Source organism: Capra hircus, chromosome 20 (genome assembly GCF_001704415.2).
Source record: "Capra hircus breed San Clemente chromosome 20, ASM170441v1, whole genome shotgun sequence".
Lineage (NCBI taxonomy): Eukaryota > Metazoa > Chordata > Mammalia > Artiodactyla > Bovidae > Capra > Capra hircus.
Window position 1 is genome coordinate 35,943,292 of NC_030827.1, and position 15,958 is coordinate 35,959,249.

Here is a 15,958-nt window from a genome sequence, read left to right on the forward strand (position 1 = left end):
TCTATAATCACCCTTGAGACCACACAGCTTCCCCGTTTTGGATATGCTTTTTCAAAATCTCATACTGGAAGGATGTGATGGGCAATGCCTTGCCTGCTCTGACTGCTTTTCCCCATTACTCTAAAAATTCCGTTTCCCCCACTTTATTTCATCAGTTCTAAGAATTTTTCATTTTTAATATGTCCAAAATGAGGATATACTTTATAAGCAATGGCATCTTAGATTTGAAAAATGTAAAATGAAGAACCTAGAAGCCACCTAGTCTGAAGGATCTTGGAATTGAGCTGGAGTATGAGTAGTTTGAGGCTTCCCCAGGGGCTCAGCGGTAAAGAATCAGCCTACAATGCAGGAGACCTGGTCCAATCCCTGGGTTGGGAAGATCCTCTGGAGAAGGGAATGGCTACCTATGCCAGTAAATATTCACTACAGGAAGACATCTCTTTTTAACAAGTCAGAGTTGGGGCTTCATCAAAATCACTCTCTCAAGGACTTTCAAGGTCACTTGGACAGCTGATGGGCACAGGTCTGCCTCTGTACCTGCCACATCCTTTAGAATCAAAGGCAAGCACAGTGGAAAGAACGGGGTCCAGCAAGGCTACTTCCATCACAGCCTATACATGAAATGAGTAGGAAACTGACCGTGGTGGCCCCATGTTTCCCAAGCTTCGCTCATGACCTCGTCTATTGATCTCCCCAGAAAGTACTATGGTATATTCTCAGGGAACCTGAGCCAAAGACTGTTCAGCTCATCTCGAGACCTGCATCAGGAGTGGCAGGACTGACATTTCTTTATACAGCTGATTTAGGACCTGCTAATCAGTTTCTAAAAATATATTTTTAGGGATATATACATAGTAAAACTCATTTCAAAGGAATGATTCACCCTAAATTAATCAGAAGTGAGGGTAGTGAGCTCTGTGAGCAGGGGGAGGATGTGTAATTGGGGCAGGGTACACATGGCTTCTATGATTCAGGTAATGTAATGTCAAAAAACAAAAAACGGTGGGGGCAATTGCCTGCATAACGAGAATAGAAGCATTCCTCAAAGTCTACCTGTCCTGAAATCTTATCTCACTAGAGATATCTAGACCTCACTAGATGACCAGACCCTCTTCCAGTTTAGCCATCATACAATTCCTTCTCCAGAAGGCCTTTGTTGAGTGAAGACTGGGAGTTCAGCCTTTCCAACCTGCAGTGTTAGTGATGGGCACGGGGGGAGTTGGTACTGAGATGTCCTAATGAGCGGAATCAGGGATACTGGGATGCCAGGCCAGGTGGGGGAACAGGAAGTGGAACTACAGGGACTTGGAGAGCACTCCCATCAGCTCTGTCTCACGCTGTGACAGGTACTCACCGAACGGCCTTGACTCGATGCCACCGACCATCATTGAATGAGCCATTCACCATGATGGATGCCACACCACTGCCCAGGTTATAGCTGAAGGTGTCAGAGAAGAACAAGACAGAGAACAGAAGAAAGTACTGATGCACAGGCAGACGGTCATTCATAAATGATTCTCAATGAGAAAGCTCTCTGAACCTCAGAAGGTAGTTTCCTTAACACAATGCTAAAAAGACACTAGGTTCCCAAATTAGGCCATGTTTTTTTATTTTTTAATTGTGGTAACATTTACAATCAACTTTTTTTTTTTTCTTGGCCATACTGTGCAGTAAAGAGGATCCTAGTTCCCCAACCAGGTATTGAACCTCTGCCCCCTGCACTGGGAGCATGGAGTCTTAACCACCGGACCTCTATCGAAGTCCAGTCTTAATCATTTGTAAGTGTTCAGTTCAGTAGTGTTAAGTATATTCACATTGCTGAGCAATCAATTTCAGAACTTTTTCGTCCTGTAAAATAGAAAATCTGTACCCATTAAACAACTTCCCATTTCCCCCTCCCCCAGTCCATGGCAACCACCATTTTACTTTCTCTTTCTGTAAATTTGACAATCCTCGGTACCTTATAGTAGGGCCAAATAGATTTGTCTCTTCGTAACTGGCTTTTTTCACTTACCATAATGCCCTCAAAGTTGATTTATTTTAGGCTCCATGCATGCTATTACTGTATAAGGAAAAAGAAGGACTTTATCATTTGTAATGTGTTGTACTAGGTTGAACAGTATCCCCCAAAAATTAATGAACACCCAGAATCTAAGTGAAAAGTGAAAGTGTTAGTCGCTCAGTTGTGTCTGACTCTCTGCAACCCCATAGACTGTAGCCTGCCAGGCTCCTCTGTCCATGGGATTCTCCAGGTGAGAACACTAGAATGGGTTGCCATGCCCTCCTCCAGGGGATCTTCCTGACCCAGGAATTGAACCTGGGTCCAGAAACTCAGAAAGTGAACTGATTTGGAAACAAGGTCTTTGCATATGTAATTAGTTAAGAGGGTTTATATGCCGGTTATATGGGGTTAGGGAGGAAGTCATACGTGATTATTGTGGTTTAGTCGCTAAGTCATATTTGACTCTTTGCGACCCCGTGGACTATAACCTGCCAGGGTCCTATGTCCATGGGATTCTCTAGGCAAGAATACTGGAGTGGCAAGAATACTCCAGGAGAAGCTCCAGGAGAGCTTCCTGACCCAGGGATCAAACCCACATCTCCTGCATTGCAGGCAGATTCTTGACCAATGAGCCCCCTGGGAAGCCCCATTTGGGGTAGTGAAGCCCTAAATCCAATACAACTAGTTTCCTTACAGAAAGAGGAAATTTTGACCCAGAGACAGAGACACACAAAGAACACCACGTAAAGACAGGGGCAGAGGCTGGAATGATGACAGCGATAAGACAAGGAGCACCAAGGAGTGCCAGCGATTGCCAGGACCTAGCAGAGAGTCACAGAGCAGACTTCCTCAGAGCCCCAGGAGGAAGAGACCCTGCAAGGCCTCCGGGGCTGACTTCTCGCCTCTAGAACTGTGAGATAACACATGTCTATCGCCACCCAATTTGCGGTAATGTGTTATGGCAGTCTTCAGAAACAAATACATGTGTTTTCACTTTTCAAAAAAACAGAACAGAGCAAAACATTGCAGAGTAGGCTGAGTCCCAAAGAGTTTAAGGGAATTTGCCTAAAATCTCAAAGCCAAAGTATAGGACTTGCACTTGGGCTCTTACCTGAGCCCCTCCCCCTGCCACATTTTCTTGGATAGCAGATCCACTCCGAAGCTTTCTGTTTTCTGTTTCAGTTGCCAGATACCCTGATATGCTAAGGGGATCAGAAGACTTGCATATGTTGTTTACCAGAGAGAAATATCCCTCTTAGTCCAGTGTTCATTCAATTATTCTAATTTAATTAAATACAACAAATATTTAGTGAGTGACTATTCGAGGCTGGGCACTGAGCCAGTTGCATAGATCACCCCTTGATAATATAATAAAGCCCATGTAATCATGCTTTTGAAGGAAAATGCATTCCACCCAGACAACTCTCTCCTCATGTTGTAAGAGACATGTCTCTCCTTTAGCTCATTGGCCAAGAAACAGGAAATTGAGAGAAAACTCGGATTAGTCACTGAGCTCTTCTATGCACTCAAGCCAACAAAAGAGCAAGAATAGAAAGCTTTGGCTTTTCCCAGGGAAAGCACTATGAGTCCTTTCTTTAACACTGGAGTCTCAAAGAAGCCACACAGCCCATCAACATTTAACCAAGAATAGAACTCGGGTGACTTGACAAACTCTGAGACAAAGCTGTTGCTCTGACCCAGAAAAATCCACTGTTTTCTAATGAATTTTCCCACATCAAGTGTCTCCTTGTATGAAGCAGCCTGGAGGTGGAATTTTCAGATTTCATTATTTAGTGGCCAAACGCTTGTTGAAGAAATGAATGAGTATAAAGCAAGGCCGAGAGCTGGTTGGCAGAAGTACAGCTGAATTACTATGTGGGCTTTTATGAGAGGCAGCATGGGGTGATAGAAAGAACTTGCTGCTGCTGCTGCTGCTGCTAAGTCGCTTCAGTCATGTCTGACTCTGTGCAACCCCATAGCCGGCAGCCCACCAGGCTCCCCCGTCCCTGGGATTCTCCAGGCAAGAACACTGGAGTGGGTTACCATTTCCTTCTCCAATGCGTGAAAGTGAAGTCGCTCAGTCGTGTCCGACCCTCAGTGACCCCATGGACTGCAGCCTTCCAGGCTCCTCCATCCGTGGGATTTTCCAGGCAAGAGTACTGGAGTGGGGTGCCACTGCCTTCTCTAAGAACCTAGACACTTGGATTAGAGGAGTCTACCTAGATTCCCAGCCTTGCCAATTCCTAGCTCTGTGATCTTGGGCAATTTGCTCCATTTGTCTGAGCCTCAATTTTCTCATCTGTGAAATGGGTTAATAATACCTACCCTGAAGGATCTTAGGGAAGGTTCAGTAAGATAATATATATAAAGAGCATAGCACATAGTAGGAGACAAGCAAATAACCCCATGCCTGTGTGCGTGCTGTCACTTCAGTTGTCTCTGACTCTGTGTGACCCTGTGGACTGCAGCCCACCAGGTTCTTCTGTCCATGGGATTCTCCAGGCAAGAATACTGGAGTGGGTTGCCATGCTCTTCTTCAGGGGATCTTCCTGACCCAGGCCTTGAACCTGCATCTTTTATGCTTTCTGCATTGGCAGGCAAGTTCTTTGCCACTAGCACCATGTGGGAATACATGCAGTGCTTAATGCAGCTCGGATCGAGCATTGACAGCACACCTAGAGGAACTAACAATAGGGGAAAACTGCCACCCAGAGTCAAGCCTGTCAAGCCTCTCCTGGAAGAGTAGTCATGGGTGAAAGTGAACCAACAGGCTGCGAATATATAACCAAACACCAGGAACATCCAGGTCTCAGAACAAGGCGACTTAGGTACAACTGCAGCAGCACTAGACTGGAATGGGATTGTAACCCAGTGAATGGAAACGTTTTCAGTTGTGTTTGGACAAAGGACGGGTTTTCTTCGTCTGTTCTCCAGCCCGGTAACATGCCTGTTCATCCAGATTGTACTCAAGGAGCAAACACGGAACCCAGCAGGCAGGAATCCAGCCACCACTGCAGGTCGGGGAGCGGCCCAGTTGGCTCCTTGACGGCCTGACGGCCTGACTCTCCAACCCCATTGACTCCCTCTTCGGTTCTCGAATAACCTCCTGCTTGCCCAGACACCTGATATACATCCCCCTGGAATTTCTCTTTCTTTTAAATAATAATAAATGGCCAAGAACAGTGATTGCCTTTGTTGGGAGAGGGCATGAGGGAGCCTTCCTGGATGTAGGAAATGTTCTGTTTTGTTCCAAGTGGTGGTCACACAAGCGTTTGTATGTTAAAAAATGTGTTGAGCTGTACACCTAATATTTGTACACTTTATGTAAAGTTTACCTTAATTAAAAAAAATTTGAAGTATAGTTGAATTAAAATGTTTTGTTAGTTTCTGTGCTGTGTTTAGTCGCTCAGTCATGTCCAACTCTGTGACCCCATGGACTGTAGCCCGCCAGGCCCCTCTGTCCATGGGATTCTCCAGGCAAGAATACTGGAGTGGGTTCCCATGTCCTCCTCCACGGGATCTTCCCAACCCAGGTATCAAACTCACGTCTCCCGCACTGCGGATGGATTCTTTATGGTCTGAGCCACCAAGAAAGCCCGAGAATACTAGAGTGGGTAGCCTGTCCCTTCTCCAGGAAGAGAACCAGGAATAGAACCAGGGTCTCTTGCATTGCAGGCAGATACTTTACCAGCTGCTGCTGCTAAGTCGCTTCACCAGCTAGTGCACAGCAAACTGATTCAGATAATATTATATGTCTTTTTGTCTGATTTCAGATTCTTTTCCATTATAGGTTATTACAAGATATTGAATATAGTTCCTGTACTGTAAAATAGGACTTTGTTGTTTATTTATTTTATATATAGTATGTCTCTGTTAATTCCAAACTCCAAATTTATCCCTCCTATCCCCTTCCTTTGGTAACCGTAAGTTTGTTTTCTATGTCTGTGAGTCTGTTTCTGTTTTGTAGATAAATTCATTTGCCTTGTTTATCTTTTAGATTCCATATATGAATGACAGCATACGACATTTGTCTTTCTCTGACTTACTTCACTTAGTTAAATATCAATTTAAAAAAAAGGTAAAAATATGTGAATGAATGAATAAATGAATAAATGCATGTCTGCTTTCTCTCCCATGTCCCGCGTACCTGGTGATCATGAATCAGTTATCTTGAACCCAGTTTACCTACTCAACCCGGTGCACACGAAAGGCCAGGAGTCTGAGCACGAAGGTGTGCTCCCAGGAAACGCCAGCAGGTGAGGTCTCTTGGGAGCCACTTGACTGCCTCCATGTGGTGGCACTTATAATTGGTCGTGCCTCCTTTAAAGCATAGCACAGGGTACTTGGCTAATGTCAGACTGCTTCCCTTTCTCTGCTGCATGAAAATGTTATCAAAGTCACATGGAAAATTAGTGGGTAATATCCCCAGTAAAGTGATATTTACACACCTAGTTTTATGCCCTATACATAACCATAAAACAAAACAAAACAAACAACAAAAACCACCCTCTCAATTGAGCACTCTGATTCCCTTTCTTTAATTTGCACCCAAACCTTTTCTTTATTCTCTGGCAGAAGCACTTTGAGCACTAAATTAGCAAAAGGACAAGCATTTAGGTGAAGAATGTTGAGATTATACCGTATTATCTTAGATTTCCTGTTGTTTGCTTTGAAATTGGATCAAACACTAAAACCTCAAAAATGGTTGGTTCACCTACGCAATCAACAGGTTCACTCTCTAGGCTCCACTGATGTAAGCTGCATGGTGGCAAGTGCCTTAGTCAAAATAATAACAGCAATAATAACAATAGTAATAGTAACAATAACAATAGCTAAATTTTATATAGTATATTGCGCCAGTTCCCTTACATATGTTCATGATATGAGTTTTTTGAACACAGTAAACACTTATCAGGGATAATCATTATCACTTACTAATAAGGAGACATGCCGGGCCTTTACGTGAATTAACTCACTGAGTCCTCATGATTAACCCTTTCCTTTTCAGAGGTCAGATAACCTGCAGGTGATCACGTGGCCGTGGGAATCAGGCATGTCTGACTCTGAAGCCCTGGTTTCTGACCATTCCAGACTCGGTTTCTCAGGGTGTGGCTCCTGGTATCTTCCAATCAGATTCTGGCACTCAGCAGGACCTCCTCCACCAGGTGCGTTTCCAGGTGTGGGCCCAGGAATCCAGTAACCTCGGATAGGAGCCCCGCAGCTGACTCTGTGCAGGCTGACAATCTTAAACCACTGGCCACTCTCTGATACCTCTCCGCCCAGCCTCCCCCAGGGCTTCCGTACTTCTGAGCCGGGTGAATGATGTGGGGAGAAGAGCTGCCCAGAGGAAGGAAATGCAGCGAAGCAGCCACGCCAGGTTCCAGGCCCAGGGATGAGCACAGATGTCTGCTCTGGGGTGTGGGGGCTGAGCGGGGGAGGGTGCCCTTTACTCTGAACTTGGCCAGAACTGCAGGCTTAAAAGAGAAATGTGGGACCAATTTCCAGAAACCCAAAAGAGTTGGTAACCAAAGAAACACATCGGGATGGAGTGGAGTTGTAAGAAGGGTGCCCAGAGGGCATGGGGGTCTGGCCCGGGCAGGGTGTGAGAACCAGTGGGAGCTGCAGGGCGGCCGGGAGGAGACTGAGTTTCCCCGTCCAGCTAAGTTTTCACTGGCGGTTTAGGGGGGAAGTCGGGCCTCCCACCCACGGCTGAGCTACTGTTTCAGTTCCCTTTTCTGGGCACAATCAAGTACTTGAGGCCTTGGCGAGGTTAACCACAGGAAAACCACAAGAAAATGGCTTTGCAGCAGCCAGCCTAAAACTGGGGTGTGAAGAGCTCAGCATTTGACCTTGGGGCCGCGGGGAGGGGGCGGAGGTGGTGCGAACTGCTCTCGGGCAGTCTCCAGCTTTCAACCACACTCTGCTCCCCAAAGTCCTCAACAACCATAGGGTCACATGACTGAGCATGCTCAGCTATGTAGGGGCAAGCATTGGACAAGCGACATTTCCTTTCAAAATGTCCTTTATTCCAATTGCCAAGACCTCTATTCTTGTACCCTGGCTCTCTGCAATCCCAGCGCAGGACCCACTGAAGCCCCAGAACTCAGCCTTCTTCTTCTCTGTAGTTCCCTATCTCACCTTCACCTATTTCAACTCCAGTTAATTCCGTATTATTTAGTGAACACTTGTGCAGGTCACCAGGTGGGGGATTAGAGAAAGAAAAGTCAGAGAAATTCCTTCCCCCATGGAGCAGATGGTCTAGAGAGTGAGCAGGGGTTTCAAACCGTAGCAGGCATCAGAATAACAGATTGCTGGGTCTCATCCCTAAAGTTTTTCTGGTTTAATAGTTCATGGGTGTAGCCTAAAAATTTGTATATTTTTAACATGTTCCCAGATGATGCTGATGCTGCTGGTCCAGGGACCACACTTTGAGAAGCACAGTTCCAAACAAGATATTTCTACCCTCAAGTAAGGCTGTGTCATCACCATCTCTAGAGAACTCTTTCATATTATACAGCTGGCCCCTGCCCCTTGGGAATCTGGCTCCCACCCAGCTGTCACCCCGCTTCTGGTGGTGAGATCTTGTCCTGGTAATTCTTCAGCTACTTTATAGCTTGTCGTTGTTGTTCTTTAACTGCTAAGTCATGTCCGACGCTGCTGTGACCCCTTGGACTGTAGCCCTCCAGGCTCCTCTGTCCATGGGATTTCCCAAGCAAGAATACTGGAGTGGGTTGCTATTGCCTTCTCCAGGGGATCTTCCCCAGTGACAAATCTGAGAACAGTCTAAGCTCATGTAGAACTTCTGGAACTGTCTTATCCATTATCACTTGAGAAGCACTTATAAAAATGCAAATGTGGAGTTGCTCTATTGAGATACGAGTTTGTGCTTTGTTCTTTGCAGTGGGAGATTGGAAAGCAGGGCTTCTCCTTCCCAAGGCTCCACAGGGATTAGGGAGCTGAGTCAGAATATAAAGCCAGGTCTCTCAGCTAAATCTTCAGATCTTCCTGAGCTGGTGAGCACTGGGCCAAATACTCATGTCCATGCTTGGCAGGATCAAAGTCCTCCTTCTACTTCCTCATGGGGAAGTAGATGGCAATAACATTCTAGTACAGGAGCCACAAAATTGTTCCCTAAGTTCAGTTCAGCTCAGTCACTCAGTCGTGTCCACTCTTTGCAGCCAAATAATAAGTATTTTAGGCTTTGCTGTACAGTTCCTATTGAAACTACTCAAGTGTATCACTGTCGCATGAAAGCAGTCATTGACAATGCATAAATAAACGAGGGTAGCAGTATTCCAATAAAATTTCATTTACAAAAATGGGTGGGTATGTGTGACTAGTCGTGTCCAACTCTTTGCGACCCTATGGACTGCTGCCTGCCAGACTCCTCTGTCCATGGGATTCTCCAGGTGAGAATATTGGAGTGGGTTGCCATGCCTTCCTCTAGGGGTTCTTCCCAACACCGGGATCAAACCTGCAGCACCCATGGCTCCTGCATTGGCAGGTGGATTCTTTACCATTGAGCCACATAAATGGGTAGGGGGCCAGATATGGCCACCAGGCTGTAGTTGACCAACTGCTGCTCTAGAGATGGATACTGGAAAGAAAGACCAGGAGCCTTAAATTAACCTGGAGCTTCAGGCAACAGTTAATTCTGGCTGACTGGGTTCTCGCTCCTCTGCAACCTCTGTTTGGCATGATCTGCACTGGCTGAGAAAAATCACAAGACTGTGCTGTCGGCAGCCAGTGTGAGGGTTACCTGAACACCAGGGCTCCATCCCGAAGGCCCAAGGAAATGAAGTCACTGTTGGGTCTCATGGGGCTGTCTCCCCTCCACAGCAACAGGCCATCTTTGGCAGTTGTCTTAAACCGCATGAACGCGTTTGATCTTGATCCTGACACCCTGGAGGAAAGACACAAATCATTACACCAAATCAACCAATCTCCACCAACATCCATTTCTGAGTAATCCTGGTTTTGTCTGCCAGTTATAAAGATGGTCTAATGTTTCTGACACAATCAGGAGATTAGAAAAGGTATCACCACGGCGAGCCCTGCCATGGGTCTGAAAGTCTGAACTCCTCATTCCACGACATGGAGTCCGTATCTCTTCCCAAGTGTGGTGAGACACCACAGAGAGCATCTGATGAGTGACAGATACTCCAGACCCCGGCCAATGCCACAGTCCCCGCCTGTACCCCCAGCACACACCTCAGTCTTCCCTCCTTCCTGTCTTACCACTCACGAGCCCTTGGGAAAGTGCCCCCCATTCCTCCAAAGGAAGCTGTTTACTTAATTACCAAGAGATTTGAATGCTCAGGGCTATGATTGTGGCTGTGGAGGCCATCTGTGGAGGTGATGTCCTTGAACGCAGAGAAGCAGTGACTGGACAGGGGACAGAGTGTCAGACAAGGAAGGTGCCTCGATGGGATAACGGTCTTGAGAGGTGTTGGGGCAGAGGCAGGGTGGAGTGGAACAGGAAGCTGAGAGGAAGGAAGGGCTGCTCAGGGAGGTCAGGTCCCAGTCCTGCAGACTTGGCTGGGAATAAGATCGCTGCTTATCGGTTCCTATCAATGCTGGGATATTCTCATTGATTCTTGGGAATAGACTAGTTCAGAGGTCCAGTTTCACTAGGAAGTGGCCAGTGTTTCATCCGATGGAGGGAGAAAAGCAACCATGAGGTCCTTAAATAAAAGACGAAGTAAGAATAAATGCAATTTAATGTTGTTCTTCATAGTGTAAGATGGCTCTACTGGAAAAGTCCTGACCATTTTCCTGTCACATGTCTGTCTAATGAACGTGGCCTGCAGCTATAGAGCGCATTCAGTAGTGACAAGTGGAGGAGGCTTTTGTCTAAGGCTTCCCAGAGCCTGGGATAGACAGGAAGAGGTCAAGTGTGCTCTCCCCAGACACGGTCTCAGAGTGGTGAGTGAGGCGCGGGGTCCATGACACTGACGACTTCGCCACCAGACCAGGTGCGGAGCAATCCTGCTGCGGGCTATTCCCTAGAGATCTGCTTTTCCCAGTCTTGTGTTCAAGGTTCCTTCCTTCCCTCACTTGCCTTGGATACACTGATTGGTACAAGTCAATCACACGGTTCCATTTCTTTTGCAGTGATTGGTTTAGGGGTAGGTCTGTGACCTACTGTTGTCCAATCAGATAAAGGAAATTTATCAGGAGGATTCTAGGAGAGTCTCTTCATTTCAAAGAGAGTCACATGAAAAAAAGGGCTTTTTTTTTTTTTTTTTTTTTTTTTTTCTGCACTGGATATTGCCATGATTTGTAACTCTTTAATGAGCATCTTAGGAACAGCTGTCTTATTACCATAAAGGGTATGATTGTTGCAAAATATGCTGAGGATAACAAGGCAGGAAAATGAGTCATTGATAATACAATTGATTCTCTGAATTAATCAACCCAGGATCCAGACTAAGTCTAGACAGTCTGTTATATGAAATAATATTTACCGTTCATGTTTAAGACATTTTGAGCTGAGTTTTCTGTTGTGTGTGTGTGTGTGTGCTCAGTTGCTTCAGTCATGTCTGACTCCTTGTGACCCTGCAGACTGTATAGCCAACCAGGCTTCTCTGTCCCGGGAATTCTCCAGGCAAGAATACTGGAGTGGGTTGCCATGCCCGTCTCCAGGGGATCTTCCAGACCCAGGGATCAAATTTGGGTCTCTTGTGACTCCTGTATTGACAGGTGGATTCTTTACCACTTGTGTTTCCTGGGAACCCTGAGTTTTCTGTTACTTGCAGCCAAAAGCATCTAACGGAAACAGACTCTGAACCTGACTTCTATCTGCAGCTTTACACACCTGCACACATAGATGCAATCTATATATATATATATGCACACAGGTGTTATTGAGCTTTCTGCTTTGGAGCTTTGAACCTCCTACTTGAGCCAAACCCTTCCACTCCCCCAAACAACCTGGCGCCCTTCACTAAGCATCACCCTCCTGGTTTCTGGGGACTGAACACCCCTCCATCTCTTGGGTGTAAGGACTTGAAGAAGGAAGAGGGTTTCTTTGCTGGGACTCCATTTTGCCTAAGGCCCACACAAGACAACTTCAATAAACACAACATGGGATTAGAGAAACAAAGCCGGGTCTGTCTGGTTTGTGTTCAGAAACACCAGGGACATCCAATGCCCCAGGAAAATGTCTCTTAACCCTCTTTGTTCCTTGAAAAACCACCAAATTCCACCCTAAGAATTGTGTGCCTATGGCTTAAAGAGTTGCCTTAGTCTGTGACAAGGCAATCAACCTGAGACAATGGAAAATATCCAGATTTGTGCTGGCAGTGGAGTGGGGAGTGGTGCTCTCTAAACTACAAAGAGTAGAGGGGAAGGAAAAGAAAGAGAAAAGGGCAAACTGAAAGCACCAAAGCCGAGCTTACTAGATTCACCAGAGCCAGTCTTCCCCACGGGAAATAGCCTAATTAGGCTCTTCCAAACCAGGAGCTTTATAAGAACTGTGGTGTTGGAGAAGACTCTTGAGAGTCCCTTGGACTGCAAAAAGATCCAACGTCCATCCTAAAGGAAATCAGTCCTGAATATTCATTGAAAGGACTGACGCTGAAGCTGAAACTCCAATACTTTGGCCACCTGATGCCAAGAACTGACCCATCTGAAAAGACCCTGATACTGGGAAAGATTGAAGGCGGGAAGAAAAGGGGATGACAGAGAATGAGATGGTTGGATGGCATCACTGACTCAATGGACATGAGTCTGAGTAAATTCCAGGAGTTGGTGATGGACAGGGAGGCCTGGAGTGCTGAAGTCCACGGGGTCACAAAGAGTCGGACACGACTGAGTGACTGAACTGAACTGAACTGAACTGAAACCAGGAGCTTGGACTCTGGAGCAGGGCTGGACTTTCAGTCAACAGCAATTAAAAGTCCCAGCTGTGACGTGGGCATCTCTTTAGTGGTGCTCTTGTATCCACCTGAAGAGAGCCAAGAAGCCCTCCACTACCAAACAGGAAAGAGCCTGAAGAGGACAGTGGACCTCGCTGATGATGATTCAAAGTAGGACACAGACTCGGAGCTCTCTGCTTGGTTGGAGCTGTGCCAGAACCCTTCCACGGCTGGCTCTAGGCAGGCCATGGCCACAAAGTAGCATGAAGTTGACTCCCCTGCCGGAAATTGCACGCATGTAACCCTGGCTTCAGGAACGTTGAGTTCTCACTGCTCCTCAAAGCCTGAGTATCAGAAATCCCAGGGCTGACCATTGTCCCTCTCTCCAGGCCCTTTGACCAGAAAGGGTCTGGGTTGTTGGTCATGAGGTTGGTTCAAAGGCTACATTTTTGTGTTTGTTTGTTTTTTTTTTTTGTATGTGTTGTTTTGTTCTAGTTTCTATGTTTATTTTGTATGTTTTCTTCCCCTGGGACTACAGCTAAATTCTCCTGCCTTCTTGGAGAATTATCTTCTGGCATGGAAGATAAGGAAAAGCTCTGGGAAAGATAAAGAGAAACTGACCTCCCAGGAGATAAGGAAAGTGCTCGAGGGGGTCTTCTTACCTCTTGAGAATATCTGGATTGTCATATGTCAGGTAACTGCGGCCAATAAACTGCGGGATCTCAATAGCTTCTGTGATCGCTGAGACAGAACAGAAAACGGAGGTTACGAGCTATGCGGCTCTCTTGACCCCAGCACTCCACCACACGGCAGGAAAAGACAAAGAAAGCCAGCTCCCGGAAATAGGGCATTCATCAACTTGGCAGCCCCTTCCTCTTGGCTGCACAGGCACTTGGCCTGGTTTGGCATGACCTGGCCTGATTGCCTGGAGTTGGCGTCTCCCTGGTGGTCCCTCCCTGGGGCTGGCCGTCACCGTTATCTGCCTCAGCCCTACCGAGAAGGCCCTGCAATATACTGAACCTTGAATCGTGCCCAGTTATTCCTGGAAGCTAAAGGGCAGGCCCTGGGCCATGTGAGGAGCAGCTGGGGATAGCCCTAGAAGTTCTCCAAGGGAGGCAAACAGTCCCCCAACAAAATCCACCAGGATTTCTCTATTTGAAACCAACCTGGTCCAGAACCCATTTGGTCACAACCTCAGATACTGGTTAGTAATGGATAAGGCTTTGACTGTTTTTTGTGAAGCACCTTCTGGTGTTTTATTTCACAAAATTTTTACCACAGACATACAAAGGAGCAGCAAGTACTGGGGAAGGGGAGGCTTGGGTGTTCCCATTTTATAGAAAAAGAAAATGAGGCACATAATCATACAGGATTTGCCCAAGATTATACAGCTAGGAGAGAAACAGACTAGGAACCAAACTCCGGCCCTCAGCCTACTTTCCAGTATTCTAGAAGTGTTTCCTTCTCATCACTTTGTTTTCTTGAGGAATCACCGTCACCCACACAGTGAGTAAAGGAATAAGTTAAGTAGTAGCATTTGGTGTCATGAATTAGGGATAATGCAGAGGATTTCTTCTACAGAGATCACAGCAGCATCACTTTCCTCTTTAGAAAGACAGAGAAATGGCAGTTTAGAAAGTTAAGGTAAAATGAATCTCATGTTCAAAGAAATGTGCAAAATGAGAGAAAATAAGCCAGCTTATAAAATAAGTCATAGTTTTACAAGATATGTGGTTGGCACAAAGAAGACATTGAACTAAGGACTATACATCCAGGAGAGAAAAAATGCATAATTATCGATGCTACAAATGATAGGAGAGTTTAAACTCAACTTCTACACATTAAAAAGAAGGGATGAAGGAAAGAAAGACAGAAAAGAAGGAAGGAAGAAAGAAAAAAAACAGTAAAACACAAAACCCAAGGACATTGCATGTGTGTATGCTCAGTCATGTCTGGACTCTGCAAGCCCATGGGTTGTAGCCCACCAGGCTCCTCTGATTTTCCAGGCAAGAATACTGGAGTGGGTTGCCATTTCCTCCTCCAGGTATCTTCCCCACTCAGGGATCGAACTCGCCTCTCTGGCGTCTCCTGCATTAGCAGGTGGATTCTTTACCACTGGGAAGAATCATGATGACATTGGGCCCCCAAATAAAAGTTCCTGTGTTGGCAGGTCACCCACAGCATGCTCCTGTATTCTTCAAAAAAAGAAAGAAAAAAAAAGGAAGGAAGGAAAAGAGAAGTTGGGGGAGGGAGAGAGTAAAAGAAAGAAAGAAAAGAAAGGGAGGAAGAGAAGCAAACATTTGTTTGAGGTAACTACCCAAGAAATTACTTTCTTGTCCTCTGAGGCAGCATGGCCCAGGACAAGGGGCTGTCGACCCGGAGGGCATTTTAGAGTCAGAAGTGAATGGCTCTTTAATTTCAAATCCTGAGCTGCACCACCCTCTGGTTTAAGTGAGGAGGAGGAGGAGGAAGGAAGAAAAGGAAGCTGAGAGGGGAAAAAAAAGATGCAAAATGCCACAAGTAGAAAGTTGGTGGGAAGAGAGAAGAAGAAGGGGAAAGCAGATGTTAGAGGAGGAGAAAAGAAAATGTTAGAGAAGCAAGGAGAAGGTGTGGGAAAAAAACAACAACAACATGAAAACAAACAGCCAAGTGGATGGCAGCCCCAGGCAGGGGACTCAGAGGGGACAAAAAAGCTGTGGCGGGGGGAGAAGTCCAGGAGAAGCAAAAATATAGAAAGAAGAGGGTGAGAATGCGGTATAAGAAGCAAGAGGGGGGAAACGCAGGAGGACAGGTTAGCTCGTAGCTGGGCGAGCAGGCCCTGAATTGCCAGCTGCTGATGCCAGACAGGAGGAGAAGCCGTCCCTCCCAGTCACTCTGGAGTCTCTGCTGGGTTTGGCTCGGCCCCAAGCAGGGCCCGTCCCTGCTGTTATTGGTCATGGACATGGGTCTGTGGCCAACAGTCATCATTCCCCTGCACCCCTGGAAATGATCAGGACATGCTCTGCACCTGGACTCTCAAAGGGCTGTGTGTGTGAGCCCCGTCCAGCTGCTGACTAAGCCCCCCTAGCTCAGGGCTTCCCAAGACCCAGCTGGGAGA

General features: G+C 46.4%; 1 protein-coding gene across 4 annotated transcripts in view; it reads right to left on the reverse strand.

Annotated features, from left to right (window-relative positions):
* EGFLAM (EGF like, fibronectin type III and laminin G domains) overlaps nucleotides 1–15,958 on the reverse strand; it is a 189,109-nt gene that overhangs the window by 4,334 nt on the left and 168,817 nt on the right. For all 4 annotated transcript variants that reach the window (XM_005694776.3, XM_018065631.1, XM_018065632.1 and 1 more), the window contains 3 exons: nucleotides 13,524–13,602; nucleotides 9,762–9,905; nucleotides 1,355–1,438 (listed from right to left, as the gene is read on the reverse strand). In XM_005694776.3, the coding sequence (XP_005694833.1) occupies nucleotides 1,355–1,438; nucleotides 9,762–9,905; nucleotides 13,524–13,602 (307 nt within the window). The remainder of the gene's footprint in view (nucleotides 1–1,354; nucleotides 1,439–9,761; nucleotides 9,906–13,523; nucleotides 13,603–15,958) is intronic.